Source organism: Aotus nancymaae, unplaced genomic scaffold, assembly GCF_030222135.1.
Source record: "Aotus nancymaae isolate 86718 unplaced genomic scaffold, 86718_ANA_hifiasm-v0.15.2.pri h1tg000008l, whole genome shotgun sequence".
In the NCBI taxonomy this organism is placed as follows: Eukaryota; Metazoa; Chordata; class Mammalia; order Primates; family Aotidae; genus Aotus; species Aotus nancymaae.
Genome location: NW_026988419.1, coordinates 57,305,257 through 57,331,576, shown reverse-complemented (window position 1 = coordinate 57,331,576; position 26,320 = coordinate 57,305,257). Strand labels below are relative to the sequence as shown.

General features: G+C 33.9%; 1 protein-coding gene across 4 annotated transcripts in view; it reads right to left on the bottom strand.

Moving 5' to 3' along the window:
- AGPS (alkylglycerone phosphate synthase) overlaps nucleotides 1-26,320 on the bottom strand; it is a 219,447-nt gene that overhangs the window by 108,689 nt on the left and 84,438 nt on the right. For all 4 annotated transcript variants that reach the window (XM_012471935.2, XM_012471934.3, XM_012471937.2 and 1 more), the window contains exons 2-7: nucleotides 16,440-16,529; nucleotides 10,717-10,807; nucleotides 8,555-8,675; nucleotides 8,386-8,460; nucleotides 4,142-4,213; nucleotides 511-590 (exon numbers count right to left, since the gene is read on the bottom strand). In XM_012471935.2, the coding sequence (XP_012327358.1) occupies nucleotides 511-590; nucleotides 4,142-4,213; nucleotides 8,386-8,460; nucleotides 8,555-8,675; nucleotides 10,717-10,807; nucleotides 16,440-16,529 (529 nt within the window). The remainder of the gene's footprint in view (nucleotides 1-510; nucleotides 591-4,141; nucleotides 4,214-8,385; nucleotides 8,461-8,554; nucleotides 8,676-10,716; nucleotides 10,808-16,439; nucleotides 16,530-26,320) is intronic.

Below are 26,320 nucleotides of genomic sequence, written 5' to 3'. Positions count from 1 at the left end.
CTTAGGTGTTTGAAAAAAAACTCAAATTTGGTAAATAGCATCAAGATATATACCTGAGGGTAAAAGTAAACCTACCTTTTAGAGAACTGAATACAAGGGTAAAATGTAATGATGAAATCCATTAAAAAAAATGGATATTAGATTCTTTTATTTTATTTCTATTTTTTGTCACCCAGGCTGGAGTAGAGTGCTGTGATCTTGGCTCACTCCAACCTCCGCCTCCCAGGTTCAAGAGAGTCTCATGTCTCAGCCTCGGAGTAGCTGGGATTACAGGCACAAGCCACTACACCCAGCTAATTTTTGTATTTTTAGTAGAGATGAGGTTTTGCTACGTTGGCCAAGCTGACCTCAAACTCCTGACCTCAAGTGATCTGTCCACCTCAGCCTCCCAAAGTTCTGGGATTACACAAGTGTGAGCCACAGCGCCCAGGGGCCAGATTCTTTTTTAATGACAATTAAGGCAGAGCCGATAAAGACAATGTTTTAAATAAATCTCAAATTATTAAATACCATTTGTGAAGTGTCCAAAGAAATAATTGTTCTTGTCTCATCTGCAGGACACATCAGGCCATATGAAACACTTGTTCCTCCTGCCAAAATAGGAAACAACAACTTTATGTTTAAATATTCTGTTTTTAGCTATATTTCTAGGGGAAATCCCTCATCTTAAGTATACAGATAGGGCCACTAGAAAAGTGATACCTATTACTACTTTGCAAAATACAATTTGTAAATGCTAACGCACTAAAAACAAACTTACCTTTATTTTATGCTGTGTGCCAAAATGAAGCAATATTATGAAACTGAAAGCAATGGGCTATGTCTCCATCCCTTGGACATGCCACACTCAAGTGAAGCCCCTAGCAATTTGTGGAACTCCAAAAACATGACTAGAAAAGTTCTAAGCTGATAATTACTATGGAGAGGTAGCTTAAAAGAAAAAAGACCCATCCTATACAACTAGAGACATCGTTACTTCCTTTCTACCACAATTATGAGATTCATTTATCATTTTAATAGAAACAAGCTTAAAATGTCTAGCTTAAGAGATATTTAAAAACAAATTTAGGAGAGAGAGATCCAAGATGGCTGATGATTAGCAGCTCGGGCACGTACCTCCCAGTGAAAGCGCAAAGAACGAGAGGACGCCACACTTTCAGACGAATATTTGTTGCTCACGGACCAGGAGATTCCCAGTGGAGGAGCCCCACGGGTCGCCAGGGCGACTCTTGTGGCCGGCGTGGTGGTTTTGCTGGTGCCTTAGCACGCCAGTTCTTGGTGCAGAGTCCGGAGATTCCCGGGCAGAAAAGCACCATCAATCTTAACACCACTGTTTTGGCCAGCTCAGTGGATTGCTCAGATCTCGGCGCAGGGAATCAACAAGTTGGACGTCAGAGACCCAGTTAGAAAGCCGGTAATTATAAAGACGACAGACAGACAAATATATAATGAAGGGAAGAAACCAGCGTAAAAAGGTAGAGAATACTCAAAATCAGAATGCCTCTCCCTCTACAGGGGATTGCAATTCCTCATCAGTAACGGAACAAGGCTTAATAGATTACACGTGTGTTCCAATAACAGAAGCAGGTTTCAAAATGTGGGTGATAAGAAACTTCTGTGAATTAAAAGAACTTGTTCTAACCCAATGCAAAGAAACTAAGAACCTTGAAAAAAGGTTTGACGAACTGTTAACGAGAATGGACAATTTAGAGAAGAATATAAGTGAATTGATGGAGCTGAAAAACACAACACGAGAACTTCGCGAAGCATGCACAAGTTTAAACAGTCGAATTGATCAAGCAGAAGGAAGGATATCAGAAGTCGAGGATCAGCTCAGTGAAATGAAACGAGAAGACAAGAATGCAGAAAAAAGGATGAAAAGGAATGAGCAAAGTCTCCAGGAAATATGGGACTATGTGAAAAGACCTAATTTACGTTTGATAGGTGTACCTGAATGTGATGAAGAGAATGAATCCAAGTTGGAAAATACTCTTCAGGATATCATTCAGGAAAATTTTCCCAACCTGGCAAGGCAGGGTAATATTCAACTCCAGGTAATACAGAGAACACCACAAAGATATTCTTCAAGAAGACCAACCCCAAGGCACATAATCGCCAGATTTATTAGGGTAGAAATGAAGGAGAAAATACTAAGGGCAGCCAGAGAGAAAGGTCAGGTTACCCATAAAGGGAAACCTATCAGACTTACAGCAGATCTCTCAGCAGAAACCCTACAAGCCAGAAAAGAGTGGGGACCAATATTTAACATCCTTAAAGAAAAGAACTTTCAACCCAGAATTTCCCATCCAGCCAAACTAAACTTTATGAGCGAAGGAAAAATTAAATCTTTTGCGAACAAACAAGTACTTAGAGAGTTCACCACCACCAGGCCTGCTTTACAAGAGCTTCTGAAAGAAGCACTATACATATAAAGGAACAACCAATATCAGCCTTTCCAAAAATATATCAAAAAGCAAAGAACTTTAACACAATAAAAAATTTACATCAACTAATGGGCAAAACAGCCAGCTAGCATCAAACGCCGGTATTAAACCTATATATATTTTAATTGGATAAAAAGCCAAAACCCATCGGTATGCTGCATCCGGGCCCATCTTACATGCAACAATACACAAAGACTCAGAGAGAAGGAGGAAGATTTACCAATCAAACAGAGAGTAAAAATAAACTAATAAACAAAAAGCAGGAGATGCAATTCTCGCCTCTGATAAAGTAGACTTTAAAGCAACAAAGATCAAAAGAGGCGAGGAATGACATTACATAATGGCAAAAGGATCAATGTAACAAGAAGAGCTAACGATTCTATAGATCAACGAGATAGAAAATTAACAAGGATATTCAGAACTTGAACTCAGACCCGGAACAAGTAAACTTAATAAACATTTATAGAACTCTCCACTTCAAATACACAAAACACACATTACCACCTCACACCTATTCCAAAGGTGACTATATAATTGGAAGTAAATCACTCCTCAGTAATCGCATAGCATTTCATAGGTTTAAATTAAATATTGGTTGGCTGTTTGTTTGTTATCTTCTTCCCTTATTCCTTCCTGACTACATCATTAAGTATAATTATCAGTATAAAAGAGGTTTTCAATACCCATTACTAAATTGCATTCTAGCCTGGGCAAGAAAGCAATACTCCCATTCTCTCTCCCTCTTTCTTTTCCTTCTCCCTCCTCCCCATTCTCTCTCTCTCTTTCTCTTCCTTTTTCCTCCTTCCTATTCTCTCTCTCTCTTTAAAAAAAAAAAAAAAAAAAAAAAAATTTAGATGTTCTTTGGTGAAAAAGTGATTTTAATATAGAATAATACATAGAAGTACTTAAATATATGTTAACATTTATTGTCAAAGGAAAAATGCTTTCTTGATATAATTAAAGAATAATACAACGTTCTCTGTTCTTAACCAGGTCTAAATCACCATATATCAGAATAAATTCTTGACTGATCCTACCCTATGTTCTGTATGAAAGAAAACATGTGGATGTTACCTTCCACAAGAAGTATAGGGGCTGTTAATCTGTAAGGTTCAGCTTAATTTTACAAAGTGAGATCATGAACTGTCAGTTAATAACATGATGCCTGTGATCAGTGGCCACTATTTGCTTGCCACAGTCATTTGGAATTAGAAAAATATTTCATAATAAATGGCATTTTAGTGCCTTTTTTACATGCATTCAACAAAAAGCATCAGCTGAAGAGGGAATATGGAGCTTCTGGAATTGTTGGGAGTCTCATTACCATTCCTATGCCAATCTCAAAGGTTTATATAGGACATATTTATATTGAGCTTTTGAAAAAGAAAATTCTCTCCATAAATAGACAGATCAAAAAGTAATTACTAAAGCAGAAACATTTTCTTATTCAGGCATTAAATCACAGCTTCAACTAGGACCCATAGAGGGAAAAGCCATAAACGAAGGTATACCATGTCTCAAACAGTTTAAGGAATCCTACTTAGAACACAAATGAGCATCATAAGTCAATTTTTGAGAATAACCACATCATAATTACAATAATGTTTGTTTTCAGTAGGGTGATGCAAATATTTAAAATACAAATATTTTAAATATAACAAATTTACATATTAAAATTTTAAAAGCACAATACCTACCACCAATTGGTATGATACAAAGGTTATATTTGCATGCTAGATTCACAATCTTAACTACATCATCATGGCATGCTGTTGAAAAAAAAGGAAAATAAATTAATTATAGGGGCATGAATAAAATCTGATAACCTTGCCAAATAAGAACCCGTGAAATTCTTTTTCGAAACTTTTCCTTCATTTATTACTTCATTAACACAATTAGTTAACTGAGTATTAAAACACTTTACCTTTTTAACTTTTAATTTTGAAATAATTTGACTTACAAAAAAGTTGTAAAAATAGTACAAAAATCTTCCTTCATCTCACATCCCCAAATATTAATATCTTATACAGCTACAGTCTAATTATCAAAACTAAGCAATCAACACTGATATAATACAATAAACTAATCTACAGACCTTATTCAAATACTTCCAATTGTTCCACTAATGTCTTCTTTTCTGGACCAGAATCAAACCAAAGATCACAGCCTACATTTAGTTGCCTGTGTCTTGTTTAAAAATAGTCATCATGACCATGACAGTTTTGAAGAACAATGGTCAGTTATTTCACAGAATACCCCTCAATTTGGGTTTGTAGATGTTTCCTCATAATTAAGTTCAGGTTATATATTTTGGGAGTAATTCCACAAAAGTGATGTTGTATCTTTCTCAGTGCATTACATCTAGAGGCACATGATATTTACATGTCTCATTTCCAGTAATGTTAACTTATAAATACATCATTTGGTTAGACTGTGTCAGTAGGTTTCTCCACTATAAGGATACTGTGTTTCTTGTTGAAATTAATAGGTATTAATTGTTCAAATTAATAGGTATTAATTGTTCAAATTAATACTTTATTGAAATTTCTTCAAATTGAAATGGTTCAAATTTCTTGTTGAAATTAATAGGTATTAATTTGAAATTCATAGGTATTAATTTAAACAATTCTGGAATTGTTGGGAGTCTCATTACCATTCCTATGCCAATCTCAAAAGGTTTATATAGGGCATATTCATATTTAGCTTATGAAAAAGAAAATTCTCTCCAATAAATATACAGGTTAAAAAGTAATTTCTAAAGTAGAATTAATAGGTATTGTTTAAATTAATTAAATTAATACCTAGTAATTTCAACAAGAAACACAGTATCCTTATAGTGGGAAAACTTGGTGACACGGTATTTACATACCTTAGACTACATAAAATACCATGTTTCTCATCATACTTTCACCTACTAATTTTAGCACCATTGATGATTTATTGTTTAAACAAATGTTTACAATATTGTACAAAATAAACTGCACACAAATTCCTTTCCTTTGTACAGAGCCAAAGGGTTCTCTTTATCCTTGTAAAAATTGTATAAGTAACAAAAACCTGACTGGAAGATTTTAAATGCCAAGCAAGAGGTGCTAAGACTCAACCTGACTGGCAATAGGACATTAGTGGAGGTTCTTAAGGACGGGAACAAGATGGCAAAGAGATTATTTTAGAAAAATCAACCTCCTGATAGACAGATGTCAAGGAGGAATGAGACTGGAGACAAGAAAACTATGCAAAACTCCAGTATTAGCTGCTAAGAGCCTAGGGACTTAGTAGGAAATAAGAATGCTGAGGAAAACAAATGAATATCCATTTATAAAAGCAAAAATACTGTTCTATAAAAGTTACAATTATCTTGTCTAAGGTTTGTGTAAAGCTAAGAAAACATGTCATTTGTATCATTCCAATTTTTAATAAATATCTATATTCAAGCTTTTGTATTAAGCTTATAAAGCTTGCTATCTGTAGTAAATTTACTAAATAGAATACTCATTAATTAATAATTCATAAAACACCCAAAGATGCAAAGATGTCTATTAAAAAAACTTCAACAAGGCAAAATTACCTTCTAGGAATGTCACGTAATCAAAAATCTTCCTTAACTATGTTATCTGAAACTGCACCACCATCCCACTACCATCCTTGTTCACACTACCCTCTTAGATGCTTTTCTTTTCTTTACAGCACTAAACACTATCCAATGTTACATATTTATTTGTGGATTATCTGTTTCCACTCAGTAAACAAAATCCCTTAAGAACAGGGATTTTTGTTTTAGTCAGTGTTTATCCTCAAGTACCTAGCCTGTATTTTCACAGTCCTAAAGTTCTGGTATTTAAGCCATTGAAAATAACGCATAAATACTAAATTTAGTAAGTGAAGAAATTACCCTTACTCTTAAACAAGCCCTAAACATCCTAAGCAACACATAGAATTCTGATTCAGATCAAAGCCAGACTTAAAGACAACTACAATAGATATCCTAGCTTTGTATATATATACTGCAAGATGAGACACCCACATCTACTCTATGGAATACCACATTGCCTCAAATTTCTTCATTGTCTCAAAACTCGCCCTTCTGCAAAAAAAAACTTGAAATTCATCACCAGTAGGAAATTTACATTAAAATTAAATAAAGACTTCAGTGACTTAATAACTTATTGGGAAACTATTTCCAAGATGTCATTATACTAGAATATTCAACAGAATAAAATTATAAACTTGATTCAGCCAGGAATATACCATTCATACCAATTCCTGAAGTATGGAAGAAGTTGGCAAAAAGATTATTGAATTAATCTCCCAAATGTGTATGGCAGGCTTAAAGAAGCAAGAAACATGAGGCATGAAAACCCTTACAGTTTCACAAAAACCTAGATATACACTGAAAAGGAACTGACTTGGAAATTGGGATGGAAAAAAGTGGAAGAGCAAAGGTGCTAGGGAACCAGTAAAATGGGAAAGATTTTACAAAGCAAAGAAACTTTTGTGAAATATTGACTGTTTACTACATCTGGGTTTTTGAGAATATTTGGATTTCTTAAAGCAAAAGATACTTACACTATGCTATTCTTTTTTTGTTTTTGTTTAAGAGATGAGGGACTCACTAGTCCAAGCTAGACTAGAACTCTGGGCAAGTGATCCACCTGCATAATCATTCTGAGTAACAGGGACTATAGGCATGCACCGCCAAGCCCAGCTCTTTCAGTATTTTAATATTGAAAGACATGAAGAAAATATCTAGAAGGTACACGTGAAAGTTCTTATCAAGATAAATCAAAGGATGGTCTATTAGGTTTCTTGTGGGAAGTAAAAATTGATAAATTTTGCTTTCACGTTTTCCAGTAACAAATGGAATAAACCTCTAAATCTTGGTAGAGAAGTAACCTTAAGCTACTAAAAAAACAAGCAGGCAAAACAAAAATATTTCTTCTATTGGAGAATATCTTTTCCTCAGGAACAGTTAAATTTCTATACTAAACTAATAGAGACAAAAGACTTATTTCATAAATATTCCAAATGCATGGAAGAATATACAAGTATCAGGAAAGTAGTTTCATCTCTGCTACCTATGCTCTTGGATTTTCCTCCTGTGTATCTCACCTGCCTCTTGCCCCCACATTGAAGTATAATTTTTCCGTAAGATAGTGCCTCCAAAGTAGAAGGATCTCATTTAAGAACTGAAAGTCCATGAATGAGTCAATTTATTAAAAAATAGAATATGCACTCTGAAAAGGAAGATGTGAAGAGAAAAATAATCAAAAATCAATAGAACTCTTTAAAAAATGCAATAATGGACAGCAAGGAACAATATACCTGCTCTGCTTTAAATTACCTGCTAAAAGAGATGGGTAAAAAAAAAAAACCTCAGATTTATAAATATGGTACCTACTCCTCACTAAGAGGAAAATTACAACAGAAAGCTCATCCATCCTCTATCCCAAGCCAAATCCTAATAATTCCTCAAAATTTAATTATTCATTTCAAACACAGTATGTATATACATAATACATAAAACTTGTTTCATCATTTCACCAGGCTTTTTAAAGTTCACAAGCTGATATCAGCAAATTATTACTAATATTACTTTGCAGTACTCAATTATATTAATAATTCTATATATCTGAATGTATCACTGACACTAATTTCATGAAACTTCCAAATAAACCAAAAATACATTTTTCTACTGACTTCTCAATATGACTATTTACATTTAAAATGATGATTTAATTATCAATAACAAAATGAATTGTTAAAACCAATAGTTCAGAACAACCAGGTCAAGAAAGAGCTTCAAGACTGTTGTAAACTCTCTTGAAAACATAGCAATTTATATTTTTTACAACTCATATGCCAAAAAGTACATATTTCCAATACTAAATTTACTTAAAATTTATCAATATTAAATAAATGATACAAAGAAGGGAAAACTTACTTGGCCATAAAACTATATCAGGAATTCGTTCAAACATTCCTTCCCTGAGCAAAAATATCTCATGAAGACAATGACCTGTTTTGTGGTTTTAAAAAGAAAAACACAAAAACATCTTAAATTATAGAAAATTTTTGTTAAAAATAAATAGGGCTAATATAAAGTCACTTACCATGAGCTCTAAATACTCGATCATCTGCCTCTTGTGAATATGAAATATTAGTTTCTTTAAGGTCATGAAGAAAATCTTCATTTACAACAGAAGGAGGTGTATCACTAGGATTTAAGGATGCCTAGAAAATAAAATTGGTTTCTTTGACTTATTTTTAGAAAAATGAATTTTGGGTACTTCTGTTAGAGAGAATGACTACAAAATGTAGACTTCTTTAAAACACTCCTAAGGTAAGGCTGAAGCACAGGAAAATACTAAATAGAATACACAGAAATCAGCTTTATGAGAGTAACAAATTACAAATTCTCTGGCTAATTACATTCATTTCTAAAGATTGCACTCAATAGGAAAGATAGCAAACTACCAAATATTCCATTTCAGATTATGGAGACTAGGAGAAAGTTACTTGACTTTTGCACTATCTACACTTACACCTATCAATAAAATTTAGCATTTCTTATTCTTCAATTGCACTTTTAAAATGATGAACAGAAAGCCTCAAAATAAGTAATAAATCCATTTTTATAGAATTGCTTTAAAACTTACAACATAATTATAAACTTGATATTCAATTTCACCTAACAGGTAACTTGAAATCTAATCTTCAACTTCAAAGTTAAAACTATGACACATTGGGCATGTCACCCAACTTCTGTGAGCCTTGGCTTCTGTGTCTGTTAAATGAGATTTTTACCACCAAACGTATAGGGCTATTATAAGGAAGGCAGGTTAAATGTGATAATTTTTTTTTGAAAAGCACCTAATAGCATGACTAGAATATAGGAAGAGGTCTATAAATGGCTGGTCAAGTAAAATCTGCTATTGAGGGAGTGGGGTGGTGGGGAAGCTATCACATAGTACTTGGAAAAAAGGAAGTATAAGAAAATACAAAGAAAAAATATGATACTTCCATATTCTCTTAATCTCTTATTAAGGTACTACATAACAAATACTTATTGAGTGCCTGCCATAAATTAGACACTCTTCAAGGCCTTAGAGTGAGTTAAACAGAAAAAAATATTTTGACCTCATGAAATTTATCCCATAGGAGAAGGAAATAACTAAAAGAACTCCAACAAAATATATTAAAGTTTTAAGTCATTAAGAATTGAAAAGGACTCAAAAACTGGTGAAATTTCTAAAATATGGGGATTGTATCAATGTCAAAAACAAATAATTGCAAATGAGAGAGAGAGAGAGAGAGAATTTAAGAGAAAAAAAGAGACCTCTAGGAAAGGTAAAAAGATGGCCAGGGAGGGGTAAAATTAGTTGTTCAGGCTAACTTATTAACTAAAATAAAATAACTGTAAATGTTAAACCCAGCAAGTACTCGCTGAATACCTGTACCACTTAATGACATGTTGTATACAGTGGAGAATATTGTATAAGACATAGCCCCTGTACTTAGAGAACTTATATCCAGTTACAGAGACATGCAGAATGCTATGCTACAGCAAAATAATAACACAACAAAAATAAAGAAATAAAAATACAACAAAAATAAATAATAAATACATAATATATAATAAATAATACATAAATAATTAAAACACAACAAAAATAAAGAAATGCTAAATATTTCATTAGTTTCATATACATAAAGTTTCCTAATTCCACTTTCAGAAAAGTGAAACTATGTGAACAAATTAAAATCCTCAATTGCTCATATCTTAATCGAATTTTTATTTTTTATAATTCTTCAAATATTTTAAAAGTCCTAATATTAAATGTGACTTTACATTTTTATTCTAAATTATTCTCTATTAACCCTAGATTACAGTCAGTGTATTAAATAATCTAAAAATAACAGCAACTTATATTTCTGTAACAAAACACTCTTAAGGAAGTAAATAATTTACACTTTACTACTACCTTGTGAGAGGCAGAATAGTTATTACTCGCAATTCTAAAAATAACCAAGGCTCAGAGAGGATAAAAAGCTTGCCAGATAAATCTCAGATAAATTCTGAGACTAGGGTCTAGATCTGTGACACTGAATAACTGCTCCTAACAACCTAATAAGGCCAATATAATTAATAGGCTTTATAACAAAAAACATGACAGTTGCATTAAATCCAATATAAAAAATTACAAAAATAAATCAATTAATTTGGGTTTAAAAACACAGTTAAATGTGCTAGTAATAATTTTTGTTTACTTACTTTAGAGGTAGTTTTATGCTCCACATTTACTCCAAGGGTATTTTGGATCCATTCTTTAAAAGTTGGTAAACCCATGCCACTAAGAGGGTACCTAAGGTACAAAGAAAGTAAAAATATTAGAGCAAAGTATCTTCATTTACATTTAAAGCTTAAATTCTGCTTCTAGTGATGGTCAAGCAGCTCTTATCAAACCAACCCTTTCACATGTTTTGTTCACATAAACTCTGAACAAAAACAAAACAAACAAAACCCAGCTATCTAAAGGCAGACCAAAAGCAGTCAAAACAGGGGAGAAGAGTGATACTTGAAAAAAGGAAAAAATACTATATAAGTTCATAAGTTCCCAGTTTTGTTTTGTTTGTTACATAAGTTTTACCCTTGTGGCAGGCCCTAGCTGGTACCTCAAAAGGTAATAAAAATGTTGAAAATTTACAGTCTTCTGGGCTTAAAGAACCAGAGTATAGTGTTTGGGGTAAATGCTGCATCTGGAAAGCATACCAGGAAATCACAGAAAGAAGACAGTCAGAGAGGAACCTACGTATCAGCTCTCTCCAAATGACTGGCTGACTCTGAATGACATGTATAGACTATATATTGGAATTTTCTAGGCAGCCCAGTTAAGCTTAAAAAAACTAAACAGACAATTCAGCTGCTTACCACAAGGGGACAGAATTTAGAGTTTGGGATCAAACAAGTTAATTGCTTACAGGTCTCTTCAGAAGAATATAACAGAATCCAGAGTTCCTATATCATATCATGTACAATGTCCAAAATACATTTCCAATATTACTAGATAAGAACAAACTGCTAAGTGTGACTCACAATTAAGAAAAATGACAATTAATGATGACTGACCCCAAAATGACCCAAGATACTGGAAGTAGTACAGAGTTTTAAAGCAGCTATTGTAACTATGCCAATGGACAAAATGGAAAGTGTGCTCCCAGTGAGTATTAAAAAAAATCTTAGCAGAGAAATAAAAAACTATATTAAAAAAAGAACACAATAGAAATTCTATAACTGAAACTCTGAGACATTCTATTGGCATCTCATTACAAATTTAATTTGAATTTTACTGAGTACATATGAGACTGAGCATCTATTCATATATCTATTGTCCATTTGGATATCCTCTGTTTTGAAAGTCAGTTCAAATCTTTTGCTCATTTTGCTCCTGGGTTATTGTTTTCTCAATGACATGTAAGAATTCTTTATATATTTATAAAATAAAAGATATATGTATTAGATATTTTCTCTTACTCTGTGATTTATCCTTTCACTCTCTTAAAAAGGAGTCCTATAGTTTGGATACCAGACCCTCCAGACCTCAGTTGAAATTTGATCCCCTAGTGGGAGGTGTTTGGGTCATGCAGGTAGATCTTTATGAATAGATTAATGCCCTGGGGAGAGGGGAAGAAGTTTGAGTGAGTTCTGTTAGTTCCCACAAGAACTGTTTGTTTTAAAAGAGCCTAGCACCTCCCTACACACTCTCTCTCTCTTGCTTCCACTCTAACCATATGATCTCAGCACATACCAGCTCTCCTTCCCCTTCTGCATGAGTGGAAGCAGTTTGAGGTCCTCACCAGAAGCAGACACTGATGCCATGCTTCTTGCACAGCCTGTAGAACCATCAGCCAAATGAACCTCTATTCTTTATTAATTACCTAGTTTCAGGTATTCCCATAAAATAAAAAGGTGACCACCTTCAAGATAATTGAAACTACAGATACATAGTCAGTGTTACTATCATGTATAAAATTCAAAACTACCTTCTATCACTAAAATAAAGTCTTTATATATAAAATAAAGTCTTTATATCTGAATGCACAATATTTCAGACCTTGAAATAATATCTTGTTTGGTGGAATTTTGAACTGAAGACTTTGCTTCACTATTTATAATTCCAGGATTTATGATTTTGCTTCATTATCTACAATTCCAGCAAAAAACTGAACTCAAAAAAATTCCATGTTTGAAATGTAAGCTTTTAAATTTTACTTTTTCTTGCATCTAATGTCTCAGTATTTACAAAACAATAAAGAAAGCCTGATGTATAATCATAAAGCCTAGCACACTGCTAAGGTTTCCAAAAAGTCCTATATAAAATATCACAAAGTAAAACTGGAAATGTTGGAGTCAAAAAAGTAAATGATGAAAAAGAAACATAAGAAAAGTTAAAGGAGTCAGTTATTTAATCTAAGAAACAGCTGAAGAATGACTTGACTATTACAGTAAAATAATTTGGATTTATTCAACACTCATAAGACCGTACTTAGCACTGCAGAATACATGGAATTGGTATTATGACTCCTATTCTTAAGAAGCAAACAACCTAGCTTAGTCAAAGCTGCAGCAACATTTAATTTGTGGAATGAACACATGGGCAGAGAACATGAAACTTTAACTAGAGATGTGATAAAGGGAAAGCTAAGCACCTATACCAATTGTTGAATCACAGTGACTACTGTATGGATCTTTCCCTTTTCCATGACTGAAGATTAGTGTGAGAACATTAAATGGCTTTTGTTGCAAAATATAAGGTGAGATCAATTTATCACTTTCCCACAGGGCTGAAACAGACTATACTATAGAAGATACAGAACCAGAACAAGTTTCCAAGGCCAATGAAATCATTCTACATGGAAAGAAAAAATTCTGTGGACAAAAGTTACTCAAGAGGAAAGTGCACATCAGGACTGACAATGACTAAAGAAAAAGTGACTTTCACTCTGGGGCAGCACATAAGAAGCAACAAAAATATTAGTATATACAATCATCTAGCCTCAGGGTGAGTTCCACAATTGCTAAGCAATTTAACAGCCTTTTCATATCAGATAAAGCTTCAATAAAAAATTATGCCACCAAAAAGACAAACTCAAACAAATTCTTCATTTATATATTAACTTGTGATTTGTAGGACCAAATTAATGTATAATACCCATAAAGTCAAAAATAATGACATTTTTCAAAAAATTTTAGGTTATAGAAATCTAGAGGGACTGAGATGGCTGATTAGAAGCAGCTGTGGTCCACAGCTCTCATGGAGCAGATGAAAATGGCAAGTGAATTCAGCACCTTCAACTGAAATATCCAGGTTCTCACATTGGGACTGACTAGGCAGATAGCTTGACCCATGGAGAACAAGGAAAAGCAGGGTGGGGGCGATGGTCCAACTGGGAGAGCACAGAGCCAAAGGACCCCAACCCCAGGCCAAGGGGAGCAGTGAGAGATTGTGTGACCCCACCCAGGAAACCACACTTCTCACATGGATGTTTGTAACCTGTGGATCAGGAAATCTCCTAAAGACCCCAAACCACCGTGGTACACATTTACCTATGTAACAAACCTGCACATCCTGCACATGTACCCCAGAACCTAAAAGTTGAAGGAAAAAAGAAATCTATAGAATGAGCTCCAGATTATTGCCTTAAGCTGCTTAAACCCAGGAGGATTCATTTTAGTTATTAAGTTGTTTGATTAGTATATATTTAATCCCAGAGTATCTAAATCCCATTTTTATGTTTGGGGAATTATCCTTGGTGTAAGTCTTGGAGGAAGGCAAAAGCTACCCTCCACTAATGCGAATTTGCCAGATATTCACTTTCCTGGTCTCTCTTGCAGGCTCTTCTAGTCAGATGCACCCTTACTCTACCTCTCTCCCATGGGACTCTGACTTAGGAGTCAACAATGCAAAGAAATGAGGCCTTTAAGGAACGCACTCTGGTAGTAACCCATTAAAACCAACAGAAATTCTCCTTTGTTCTGAACGTATGCTCTCCAAACAATATCTAAGTTGCAAATTTTGTTCTCTAGATACCCTAACATCAGAAATGGCACTAACAAGTATTCCATACCCTGAAAAGGGAATAATGTAACCATAAATGAATACATTGAGGTTCTAATTTTTTAAATCAGTCTCTTAGAAGTGTGGCATGTGTGTCAGACCCCTATAGCCTCATCTCTTCCAGGAAACTGACAAATCAAATGCCAGAAAACCCAAAATAAGAACAAGATTCTGAAGCCATGGGACCCACTAAGGTCTAGTCACTCGTAATGTTTTATGACTAATCATTCATTTCACACACACACACACACACACACACACACACACCCCTTCTCATATAAACCGTTACATGGTCTACAGTACTGTACAGAAGACTGCTGAAATACAAGTGACTCATAAAACAGAAATGCTATATACTTTCAAGGTCCAAACACGAAGACAGAAAAAGAGAAAGAGAAATGAGGACAGTGCCTGAGAAGAGAGAAATTTGGTTTTCTACATTCAGAAGATTCGTTTTTTTTCCTCCAGAAGATTTTGAAAAGCCAATCTCTACATCGATATTTCTACTATATTAGACATTATTCTATTTAAATAAAACATAAAAGAGTCAACATTCAGAAGACTGGTAAATTTAATTTTAACCAGAAATCCCTTCTACCTGAATTATACAATTTCTCAACTAAGCCTCCATTGCATGCTACCCACTTAAGGATGGGAATGAGAACACAGATAATATTTATTTTCCTAATAAAAAACAAATGTCAAATGTACATCTTCATACCTTCTTTAAAATTACTTTCAAATTACTATTCCTGAGGTTTTATTTTAGGTACAAAATATGAGTAAGAGAGAAAGGAACTAACTTCTCCAAAGGAATAAAACTTACTTTGCTGAAATTTTAATATATTGAGATAGTATTTGTTTTAAAAACATTAACTTAAGTATAGTAATGTCCAATAGATATTAAATCAGGGTACAATACTGGAATAGATTTATAATATATCTGATCCAGTTTTTTTACTTAGTCTCAATTTCTTTTTATTTTTGGTTCCAGCATTCAAGTATTACATATTTGTACTCACTGCCCTTTCAAATGCTGTATCAAAATTCAACAGACAAACCAAAAACAGAGCTTTGGCAAGGGCAGCATTGCTCAAAACCAGCAAAGAACTCATTTTTACAATTCTGACCACATCTAGAACAAACAGGAATAGCACAAATATCCTTTAGAATTCTAATGTTTTTCCAGCTTTATTGAGGTATGATTGAACAAATATACTTTCTAATTCTTATCAACAAATAACCACATTTCAGACATAGAAAAGCTATCACAAAAATGACTGATCTTTATCACTTCTTTCCTAATTTATCTCAGAAACTATTTTTTAAAAATACTATTTATATCTACACAGACCTAAAATTGTTCATCTTTCATAATAATCCACACTCCAATGTAAATTACCAGATTTAAATATGAAGCTACTTTCAAAAAACTCAATGGCATAGGGGTTGGATGGTGGGGTGACTTATAGACACTATTTGGATCCTGATACAAATAAACTACCTATAAAGGACATTTGTGAGATGACTGGAGAATATGAATATGAACTGGATAACTAGATATATAATTTTTGCTATTTTGGATATATAATTATTATATAATTGGTTATATCAGGTCCTTATTTTTTATAATATTATATATATATACATACACATATATATATATATATATACACACATACACACATATACATATATTTAGAGGTAACATGACAACATCGGAATTTGAAATATTACCAGAAAAAAAGAAGCAGTTAAAGTAAAATGTTGATAATTTTTAAACTGGAGGAGGGTTCACTATATTTTCATATATGTTTAAAATTTTTCATAGAAAAAAAAAGGTTAAAGAAAAAACAAAAGAAGAAATAAACAGGGTTACCTCTTCCCAGTCAACTCAATTTGGCCCTTCTTATTGAAGATGAATTTAGAATCATTATATCCCCATCCATTCCATTTCATAACTTCTTGCCTAGTGAGAAGAAAAAAATATATAAATGAGACCTATGCTAAACATCTTAAAACTGTACAGTATATCATTGATTATTAACTCATAGTCATCTAAAACACCCTATGCCCACTAATATTATATAAGGTTAAATAAAATTAGCACACATTAAAATGTACATATACTAATATTTCTCAATATAGAATCACTCTGATGAGCAGCACCTGCTTCACAGAGGGCGAGAACCAATAAATATAACACATTCAAAGGAAGAAGATATCCTTAAAATATAAATGTCTAATTTTGTACATGTTATTGGGTTACATTGTACAATGACCTAAAAAGTTTTGCAATTAAAACAAAGGAAACAAAGTTTTACACATCTGAGAAAAAAAATCATAATTATTAATCTTCTGCTATGATTAAAAAAAAGAAAGACCAATTTACCAGGTAGATTCACTAGTAGTAGACACAATAAAGTAGATTAAAAATCTCAGTGCTGGGTTTACAAATATTCTGAATTCTTCAAATGCCATATAACTACCAATCTCTACCTTGACCTACATATTATAACAGTTAATGGTTATACTCGTTTTCAGTATTCCAAAATAAAATGCTATTTTTAATTTCCAAATACCAATATTTCATAGATGTAAAAATCTTATTTATCAAAATCAATGGCTGAATGATTCAATTCTGTGCTTCATGTGAGAATAGATAGGTCTTGCCTTTATAGAACATAATAAGCAATTACACAGAAGTATTGTACCTTTATAGAACATAATAAGCAATTACACAGAAGTATTGTATCACTTTTTATTACCCTAGTTTGGCATAGTACCCTAGTTTGATCTTGGCTACTGAAATAAATTGGTGGTGAGTCTTCTTACTACAAATTTAACTATGCAGTTTATGATGCAAATAACAAAAACTTTTCTCTATCTTGAAAGTTATTTGCTGCATTAAAATTTCAAAACATAGCTGGGCATGGTGGTATGTGCCTGTAGTCCCACCTACTAGGGAGGCTGAGGCAAGGGAATCACTTGAACCTGGGAGGCGGAGATTGCAGTGAGCTGAGATTGCACCACTGCACTCCAGCCTGGCAACAGAGCGAGACTCCATCTCAAACAAAAAAAAAGAAAAAAAAAGAAAATTTCAAAATAAAGATGCACTCATTAGAACGTGTTCTTCTTCTCTATAATTCTCCAGAAAGAAGAAAATAATAACTGACAAGTTTTTTATTACAATCATAATTCTTATTCTAGTTCAAAGGCTTTTCAAATGAACATGAACATAATGCAACTGAGTCAGATACATGCAATTAATTATGAACTGAAATCTCCATCAATACATAAAATTAAGACAAACTAGGAATGCTCTGTTTACAACTATGATTTACTATTAATAAACGCTACAATCTTTCTACAAAAACTTCAAAATATCTGAAGAGTATCAATCCAGAGACTGGATTTGTAGATTAGTCAGTTATAAACTAACACCAAATATTTTTTCTAATCCAATAACATTCCTACCTCATTGCAGAGGGAAATTTTAGAAGAGAGCTTTTGGAAAAATCTCTGTGGAAAAACAGCATGACCAGTGATACACTCATTTTCTTAAGATTTTACTTTTTTGTTGTTTTGGTGCCAAAACTTGGGATTGAACCATAAGATTTTCACATTCTAAAAACAGATTAGGATATTTTCCAGTTTGCTTTTTTTCATGATTAAATTATCTTCACTTTTATGAAGTGTAATTTACTTAGTATTTTCTTATATTTCAATAATTTAATTAGAAGGATAAATGTATATTTTAATACATTAATATCTTTAATTGCTTATAATGTGCATAGATTTTTAAATGATTGTATTTTATTAATTAGTTATTTCAACATTTATTATAATTCTATTCTCTACAAAATAGTAATTTGGTATTACACAAAATAAATGCAAAAATCTGAAGGCAAAGCACAGGGAAATCCTTTCAGTACAGAGGTTGAATTTGGTATGTTTATGTAGCTTAACAATGAAAATCATTTTCATTAAAATTATCCCCAGAATTTAAAAAATTATTCCCAGATGGCCCCAAAGTAAAAAGCTAAACTTGGTCACATGGATTCATTCTTAGCACTTCATGAGGAAATGAATCAAGATGAACAAGAAAGATCTGCTGTTATACACAATAAAATGAAGGAATTTAAATCCTGAAGAGTCTTTGGCCTTAAACTTTCAAGTTGGGTCATATCCTTAAAAACTTCCAAATTTTCAACTCTAGGTCCCTTTTTCTCTCTTTTCATCCCAGTCATAAAATTGGGCTTATGAAACGGGCTTTACCATATTTATACCAACTTTTGGAGTCTTCTCAGAAGTTGAATGTAGGCATTTGGAATGCATTTGTGCCCAAAACAGGATTATAATGCATAAATAGTATACAATTAAAATCTGGATTACACCCAAACCAATCTTCTGATTTCTTCAAGTACCCCATGTGTTACATAAAAAATAGGTAAATTTCCTAGGCTTCTGGTCTTAAACTTTTATATATACATATCTTACCCCCCCATTACTAATATAAACTCTGATAGTTAAATAGAACTATATGATTAAATCTTAAAGTAACTTCTTATACACAAGAGTATAATAAGTACATTGAAGGGCATTACAGCATTAACATTTTAAAATTAGAGTAAAACTTTACATAGTAACAGAATTCAAAAACTAAAAAGATCCTCAGAACCAAGCTAGTTCAATTGCTCATTTTCCAGATAAAGAAACTGCCCAGAGAAGCATCCTTGGTCACACAGCTAAGTTAGTTGTGCGTATCCAAAGGCTGACTTCCAGTTTCATAATTCTTCCTCTTCAGAGAGGCAATAATATTTGAAACCCACCTAAGTCAGGCCCTCAGGTAACCAGAATATTTGAAAGAAACTCATTTTTTCTTCACATCAATAGTGTTTCAAAAACTATTATATGTTACTATAGGTTGAGTATTCTTTATCCAAAATGCTTGGGAACAGAAGTGTTTCAGATTTCAGACGTTTTTTTTCAGATTCTGTAATATTTACATGTACATAATTAAATCTCTTGGGGATGGGACCCAAGTCTAAACAAAAAATTTATTTATGTTTCATATACATCTTATTACATAGCGAAAAGGTAATTTTATACAATATTTTAATGGGTTTGTGCATGAAACAATGTTTGCATACACTGAACCATCAGGAAGCAAAGGAATCACTATCTCATGACAGTGTTCAAAAAGCTTCCAATATTGGAGAATTCTGGATTTTAGATTTTCAAATTAGGGATGCTCACCCTATATTGCAGTCATTCTTCTGCATTTGGCCTGAAGGAAAACATTTAAAAATCAAGGGGTATGTTTGTAGCTAAATTCCCTATACTTCTGAGAGTATAATGAATTCTGCCATTCAGAATAACCCTAAGTACTGCAAACACTAAAATGAAGAATGATGAAAGAATCACCAACTTCTCATATATTCAGATAAAGAAATGCAATTCTTAACTAACCCCAGAGGTCAATTAACCAGTAAGATCTCTCAGACATACCAATTCTTAGAGCTAACTATACCAAATTTAATATCTTTCAAAAAACAAGACCCCTCCTCCTGTCAAAAGAATAGTCTGGCATCATTTTACTGCATACAAAAATAAAATATGTTTTATACATTTACACATCTGACCACAGTACGAAACAGTGAAAACACACAGTATTAGCTGGTGTAACAAAAGAAAATGGAGGCATAAAACAGCATCCTATATGCACAAGGTGGCAGTAATCTCCCATGATATATATATGATATACACATTCAGTAGTTTGCATTTTCCAGGACAGTTATTGTAATCGTTAGGTGAAATATTTAGATTTAGCCTTACTATTATTAAGACAATAAAGTTTCTTTATTCTTAAAATGGGAAATTTTCACTTTGAAGTCTCTGTTTACAGACTGGTTGTCAGATTACTATTTCTCTACTAGTAATAAACTTCAAGCATCCTGATATATATGCATTGTTTCTACCATTGCTATTTCTAATCATAATATTTTTCACTAGAAAATAAGAAAAAGGAAAAAATGACTTAGCCTCCTTTCATTCTGGGTTAACAAGTGTAAAAAGTTCAGCTATGTAATAACTTTTTAAAAAGTTTTTCTAATAAAATTTTAACAATCAAAATTCTAATAAAAGATGCTTCACTTTTCAGTTCAGATCAATATTTCCTCTTGCCCTGACATAAAACTCACAAAGCTACCTTCATCTGATAATTCTGTGATTTCCTAGAAAGAAAAAGGCCAACTGAAATGGCCAAAAGGATCTATAATTTTACTTTTCTTCATGAATTAGTTTATTGGCTTGTTAATTAACTTTGGTAACTGGTGAGGGCAGTCAGACTACCTAAATATAATTGACTTGAGGACTCTGATAAGATCATATTTCTAGATGGGTCAACAAAGTAATAATCTGTGTCCTCTAGACAGTGAATCTTCTTGCAAATTATCATGCAACACTTTAAACTTCAACAAGAATTTCAATCTTCCCTCAATATCCCCATCATAAGTTTTTCAGCTCTAGTTGCCAGAATAAAAATGTGACCCTGTGATATAATGTTATTAATTAATGTGCTAATTCTTGGCAGTGTGATAATGTAAAGTGGCCTAAATATGAGATTTGAGAACACAGAAAGCTGTTAACAAGAACATGAAGAAAAGGAACCCACATGCATACTGGTAAGCCACTCCACAGAGCAATCAGGTACTAAGCTTTCATAGGTAATGCCAATTCTGTGGCTCAATTATACACCTCCTGGGTATATACTGCAGAGGAAATTCATATACAGTTCCATAAGGGAACACATTTGATATATTCCCTGGAGCATTGTTTATAAAAGTAGCTGGAGGCATCACTAGAGGAGTAGATAAGTAAAGTGGAAAATGCATTCCATGAAATATTAATGCAGCAATGAAAAGCAGTGAGGTGAATAGATATGCATCCAGAAACATGAAGAAATGTTTAAAACAGTGGTAAACACAAAGGAGAAATAATAAAATCTATAATAAAACAGCATTTAAGGAAATTTAAAATATACACACTAAATAACACTGCATATTTCACAAAACACACATAAAATATTATATATATCTCAAAATATTATAATACATTCATCATATATGTATATTATATACATTACACACACACACACACACACACACACACACACACGAACCTTCATAGGCACCCACGGGAGAGGCAGATGAAAAATTAGGAATCAGAGATGGAAGAAAATTAAAGAGAGGTCTCACACAAACATCATACATTAAAAACGCATGTTACAACTCTCTGAACCTGAGGCAAATATGCAGCTCAGACTTTGAATCTCAGTGCAGTTTCTTTCTGTTCTGAGAAAATTCTTTCTTCCGTATTTACGCAGAACTTTCATGATGGTTTATTATAAAATCTATTATTAGGCTTCTTAACAATCACTACAAATTTTTTTGGAATGATAGAATTCCATTATGAATTGAACAGCTTCAAATATATGGCAAACCAAATCTACATTTAACTACCTACAGTCAACTTTTTATAGTCCACAAGAAACTGGCACTCTAAAAAACTTTTTATGGCCAAGTGCTATGACTCACACCTGTAATCCCACCACTTTGGGAGGCCAAGGTGGGAGGATAACTTGAGCCTTAAAGTTCAAAACCAGCCTGGGCAATATAGTGGGACCCCCCAATTCTCAAAAAAATCAAAAACAAAACAAAACAAAACAAAAAGCCAGGTGTGGTAGTGTGAGCCAAGGTAGAAGGATCCTGCACTCCAGCCTGGGTAACAGAGTGAAGCCCTGTCTCAAAACAAAAAGAAAAGAAAGAAACCTTTTAAAACTTGAATTCAAGGCTCAAAAACTGCATCCCAAAGGTCCAATTTCTACTACATTTACTGTGAATAAATGAATGAAAGAAAAAGTAATATACAGGTATAAAGAGGAAAAATTGTAAACATAGGCACAGGAAAGAAGCAGGGGGCAAGAAGGACAAATAAGGCAAGGCCAGCCTTCCCACACATTGACAGAATACTCTGAGCAGTCACTAATCACTTCAGGTTCTTGGGGTGCTATTCTTTACTCCCACACTTCTCTCATACACTACACCATATTGTACCAACTAGAAACTCATTACTGTTTGAATGATGCATTTGAAAATGGAAATACACACTATTATCATTCATACATTTAGTAGTACATGTTACAACTATTCTGAGCTAGGGTAGGTAGGTACCCACATACCCACTTACACAAGCTTGGTACTTGCCATTCTGAAAGCCTGGAAAGAAACAACAATCCTATCCTTTATGCTCAGGTGTTTGTCTATGCAATGAGGAATACAATCCAAATCTGCATCAGAAAGTTGTCATAGCAAAAGACAAAAAGAAAAGGACATATCCTTCATTCAGCTGGACTCTTGTGTTCCCCAGACTGCACTTGAAATTTCATGATTTGTTCCCTTCACTGTCCACCTGTAATCTAATCAATATGGCAATTTTGGTAACCAATCCCAGACTTTGTCTGCCACCAAGTGGGAAAATGTCAATTCACTTTCATTGCTCACTCCATGCTTGCTAGTAATTAAAAAAGGAATTGCATCACAAACTTATTATACTGACCAACCTACAAGTGACCAAAGGCCATTTCTGGTAGAACCTCGCATTTCTGTAGAAACTATAAAACTGAACACAAAGAAAATACAAATGTCTGCAAAAATCTATATGCTGCTTTAGCATAGAAATCAAGCCTAAGTTCCCTTCCCCAGCTGTCCTTTGGGGACAGACTAACAATACCCTTGGCATGACCCTAAAAATGCCAAGACTGAAATCCATACCGGCTTGATGTACACAGTATTCTTTCTTGTTGTAAACAGTAGTTGTTGTTTTTTTTTTTTTTTTAACTAAAATAATGATAAAATAATCAGCAGTAGCCCCTTCTACTTTAAGTGATAGGTAGTTGGGATTGCTACCTTTGCTTCTGGCAAACCCATGGAAAAAATGAACCCCATAAAGTTTGGGGGAGAGAAGAAAGCGTTGAAAGCAGGATCCAATCACAACAACAGAGGTTCTCAAACTTCCTAGGAGTATAAAAAATCAACTTGGGTACTTATTTTAAAAGCAGAGTACTGGATGCCATCCTAGACCCAGTCCATGATTAAAATTCTGAAAGTGGGGCCTCAGAATCTATGCTTTGAACAAGCAACCTCAGGAAATTCTGATGCGGGTCATCCACAGACCACACTTGGGTAAGCATTACCTTAAGACATGAGAAAAAGTTAAGAATAGAAGCCTCATCTATTGAATAACCACAAAGGGATACATAACTTTAATGTAAATAATTTACAATTCAGTTGCTCTCACCCAAACCTTACCAAAATCAGGAGACCAGAATTGAGAGAGAGAAACTGAAAAGAAATACTTTAAGCTCACTTTACTATAGGAGAGGATGGCCCTGAGTAGAATTCCACAAGAAAACAATGGGCAGCAAGAGGGCAAAGTGGCAGCACCCACCATGTGGGAGATAGCAGAAAGAGATAACAGGAAACGGAAATATGATTATATGACAAGGGAGGTAGCATAAATCTATACCCAAATCTCACAAAGGACTATCTGGATGGGGAAATGAGGGCTATATAGAGATCATATTTTCTGATGCAAATTTTAGAAAGTTTGATCCATGATAGAACTTTGTCTAGTTCATACATGTTAAAAGTCTTAAAAAGTATAAAAATTAAAACATTTATCAAATAACTTTCCTTTAGCACAATAGTATATTTATTCAGATTTCAATGTGTGGCCACCAAGGCCACATATCACATAGAAGCAATGGTGAGCCATGACTAAGAGTCACGGAGAAGAGTTTCAACCAAGAAATAGCACAACAGTGACTAAATGTCATGTGTGTTCAGCCTAAAACATGATATGAGAAACTGCAGATGCTCTATACTTTTTGGGTTCTTCCCTTCCTTCCTAATGCATAAGATGACATTAACTAGAAATTTGTTTTCTCGCCAGGCACAGTGCCTTGTGCCTATAATCCCAGCGACTCAGGAGGCTGAAGTGGGAGAATCACCTGAGGCCAGGAGTTCAACACCAGCCTGGGCAACACTTTGAGACCCTATCTTAAAAAAATTTTTTTTAATTACCAGGCATGGTGACACGCACCTATAGTCCCAGCTACTCGAGATGATGGTTTTTGAGCCCAGGAGTTCAAGGTTACAGTGAGCTATGATCACACCACTGTACTCCAACCTAGGTGACAAAGTGAAACCCCATCTCTTAAAAAAAAAAAATTGTTTTCTCTATTAAAATGTCATTATTGCCACTGAGTACCTCCTACTTCTTGCTGTGCTTCGACATTCAGAAACTGATATAGTTTGAATATTTGTCCCCGCCGAAATCTCATGTTAAATTGTAGTCCCCAGGGATGGAGGTGGGGCGTGGTGGGAAGTGTTTGGGTCATGGGGGCAGATCCCTCACGGTTTGGTGCTATTTTTATAACAGTGAGTTCTCGTGAGATCTCGTCATTTAGAAGTGTGTGGCACTTCCCCCTCCCACCCCCAACCTCGACTCTTGCTCCTGCTTTTCCCATATGAAGTGCCTGCTCCCATTTCATCTTCTGCCATGATTGTAAGCTTCCTGAGGCCTTCCCAGAAACTGATGCCAGAGCTATGCTTCCCGAAGAGCCTGCAGAACCGTGACCCAATTAGACCTCTTCATAAAGTATCCAGTCTCAGGTATTTCTTTATAGCAATCCAAAAATGTTCTAATACAGAAACTATTTTAGCACTCTATTCTTATTACTCATTTCTATACAGTTTACTGCAATGACAGTATTGCACAATACTGTAAAGCTAAGGGCTTTACAATCATTATCTTATTTCCTTCTCACTTTAATCCTGTGATGTAGGTGTCATTATCCTATTTAAAACATGAAAAAACTGGTCCAGAAAGATTCAGTAACTTGTCCACAGTCACACAAACAGTACGTGATACCGCTAGGATTTAAACCATGGCTGTCTGGTTCCAACACTCCTAACTATCAAGCAATGATTTCAGTATACTCAATGACAACCACACAAAGAGCACAAATTACTATAAGAGCTCAGTGGTGTTCATCTCTAGCTGAAAGAAGTTTTTATTGTGGAGGCATTTAAACTTCCCCTTCTTTGGAAGATGGTAAAATTTCAATAGTCAAACAGAGGAAGAAAGCACAAGGATTTTCCCATCTAATAAGCAACATTAAAATTGGCTGAAGCATAAAATACATTCAAGAAGTCTCAGAGAACAGCTGATAGCCTTGAATGCCAAATAAGAGACTGTTATTACTTCAATAATTAATAGAGAACCATAGGATCAAAACAGTATTTTCCATGTTCATTGCTTCCACCAAAAGTCAAAATCTAGCAGTGTGTGCTTTAAAACTCTGTTGACCCTCCAGTGTGGATGAAATCCCAATTTTTTAACATAGCACCACTCTACATTTTCACCTTCCTTAACAGTTGTTCCCAGACACATTAAATTGCCACAATTCCTTATACATACCATGCCCTCTTATCTCTTCCTGTCTTTGCTCTCACTATATATCCCCTGTCTAAAATACCCTTCTCTCCCTGGAGGGAACCAGTCTAAAAGTCACTTCTATAAAGCCTTTTCCTATCTTCCTCAAGAATTTATGGCTCTTTCTGTATACAATTACTACAGCATTTACTATATCATATCTTTTATATATCTATCTATATATCTCTAGGGACTGTCAAT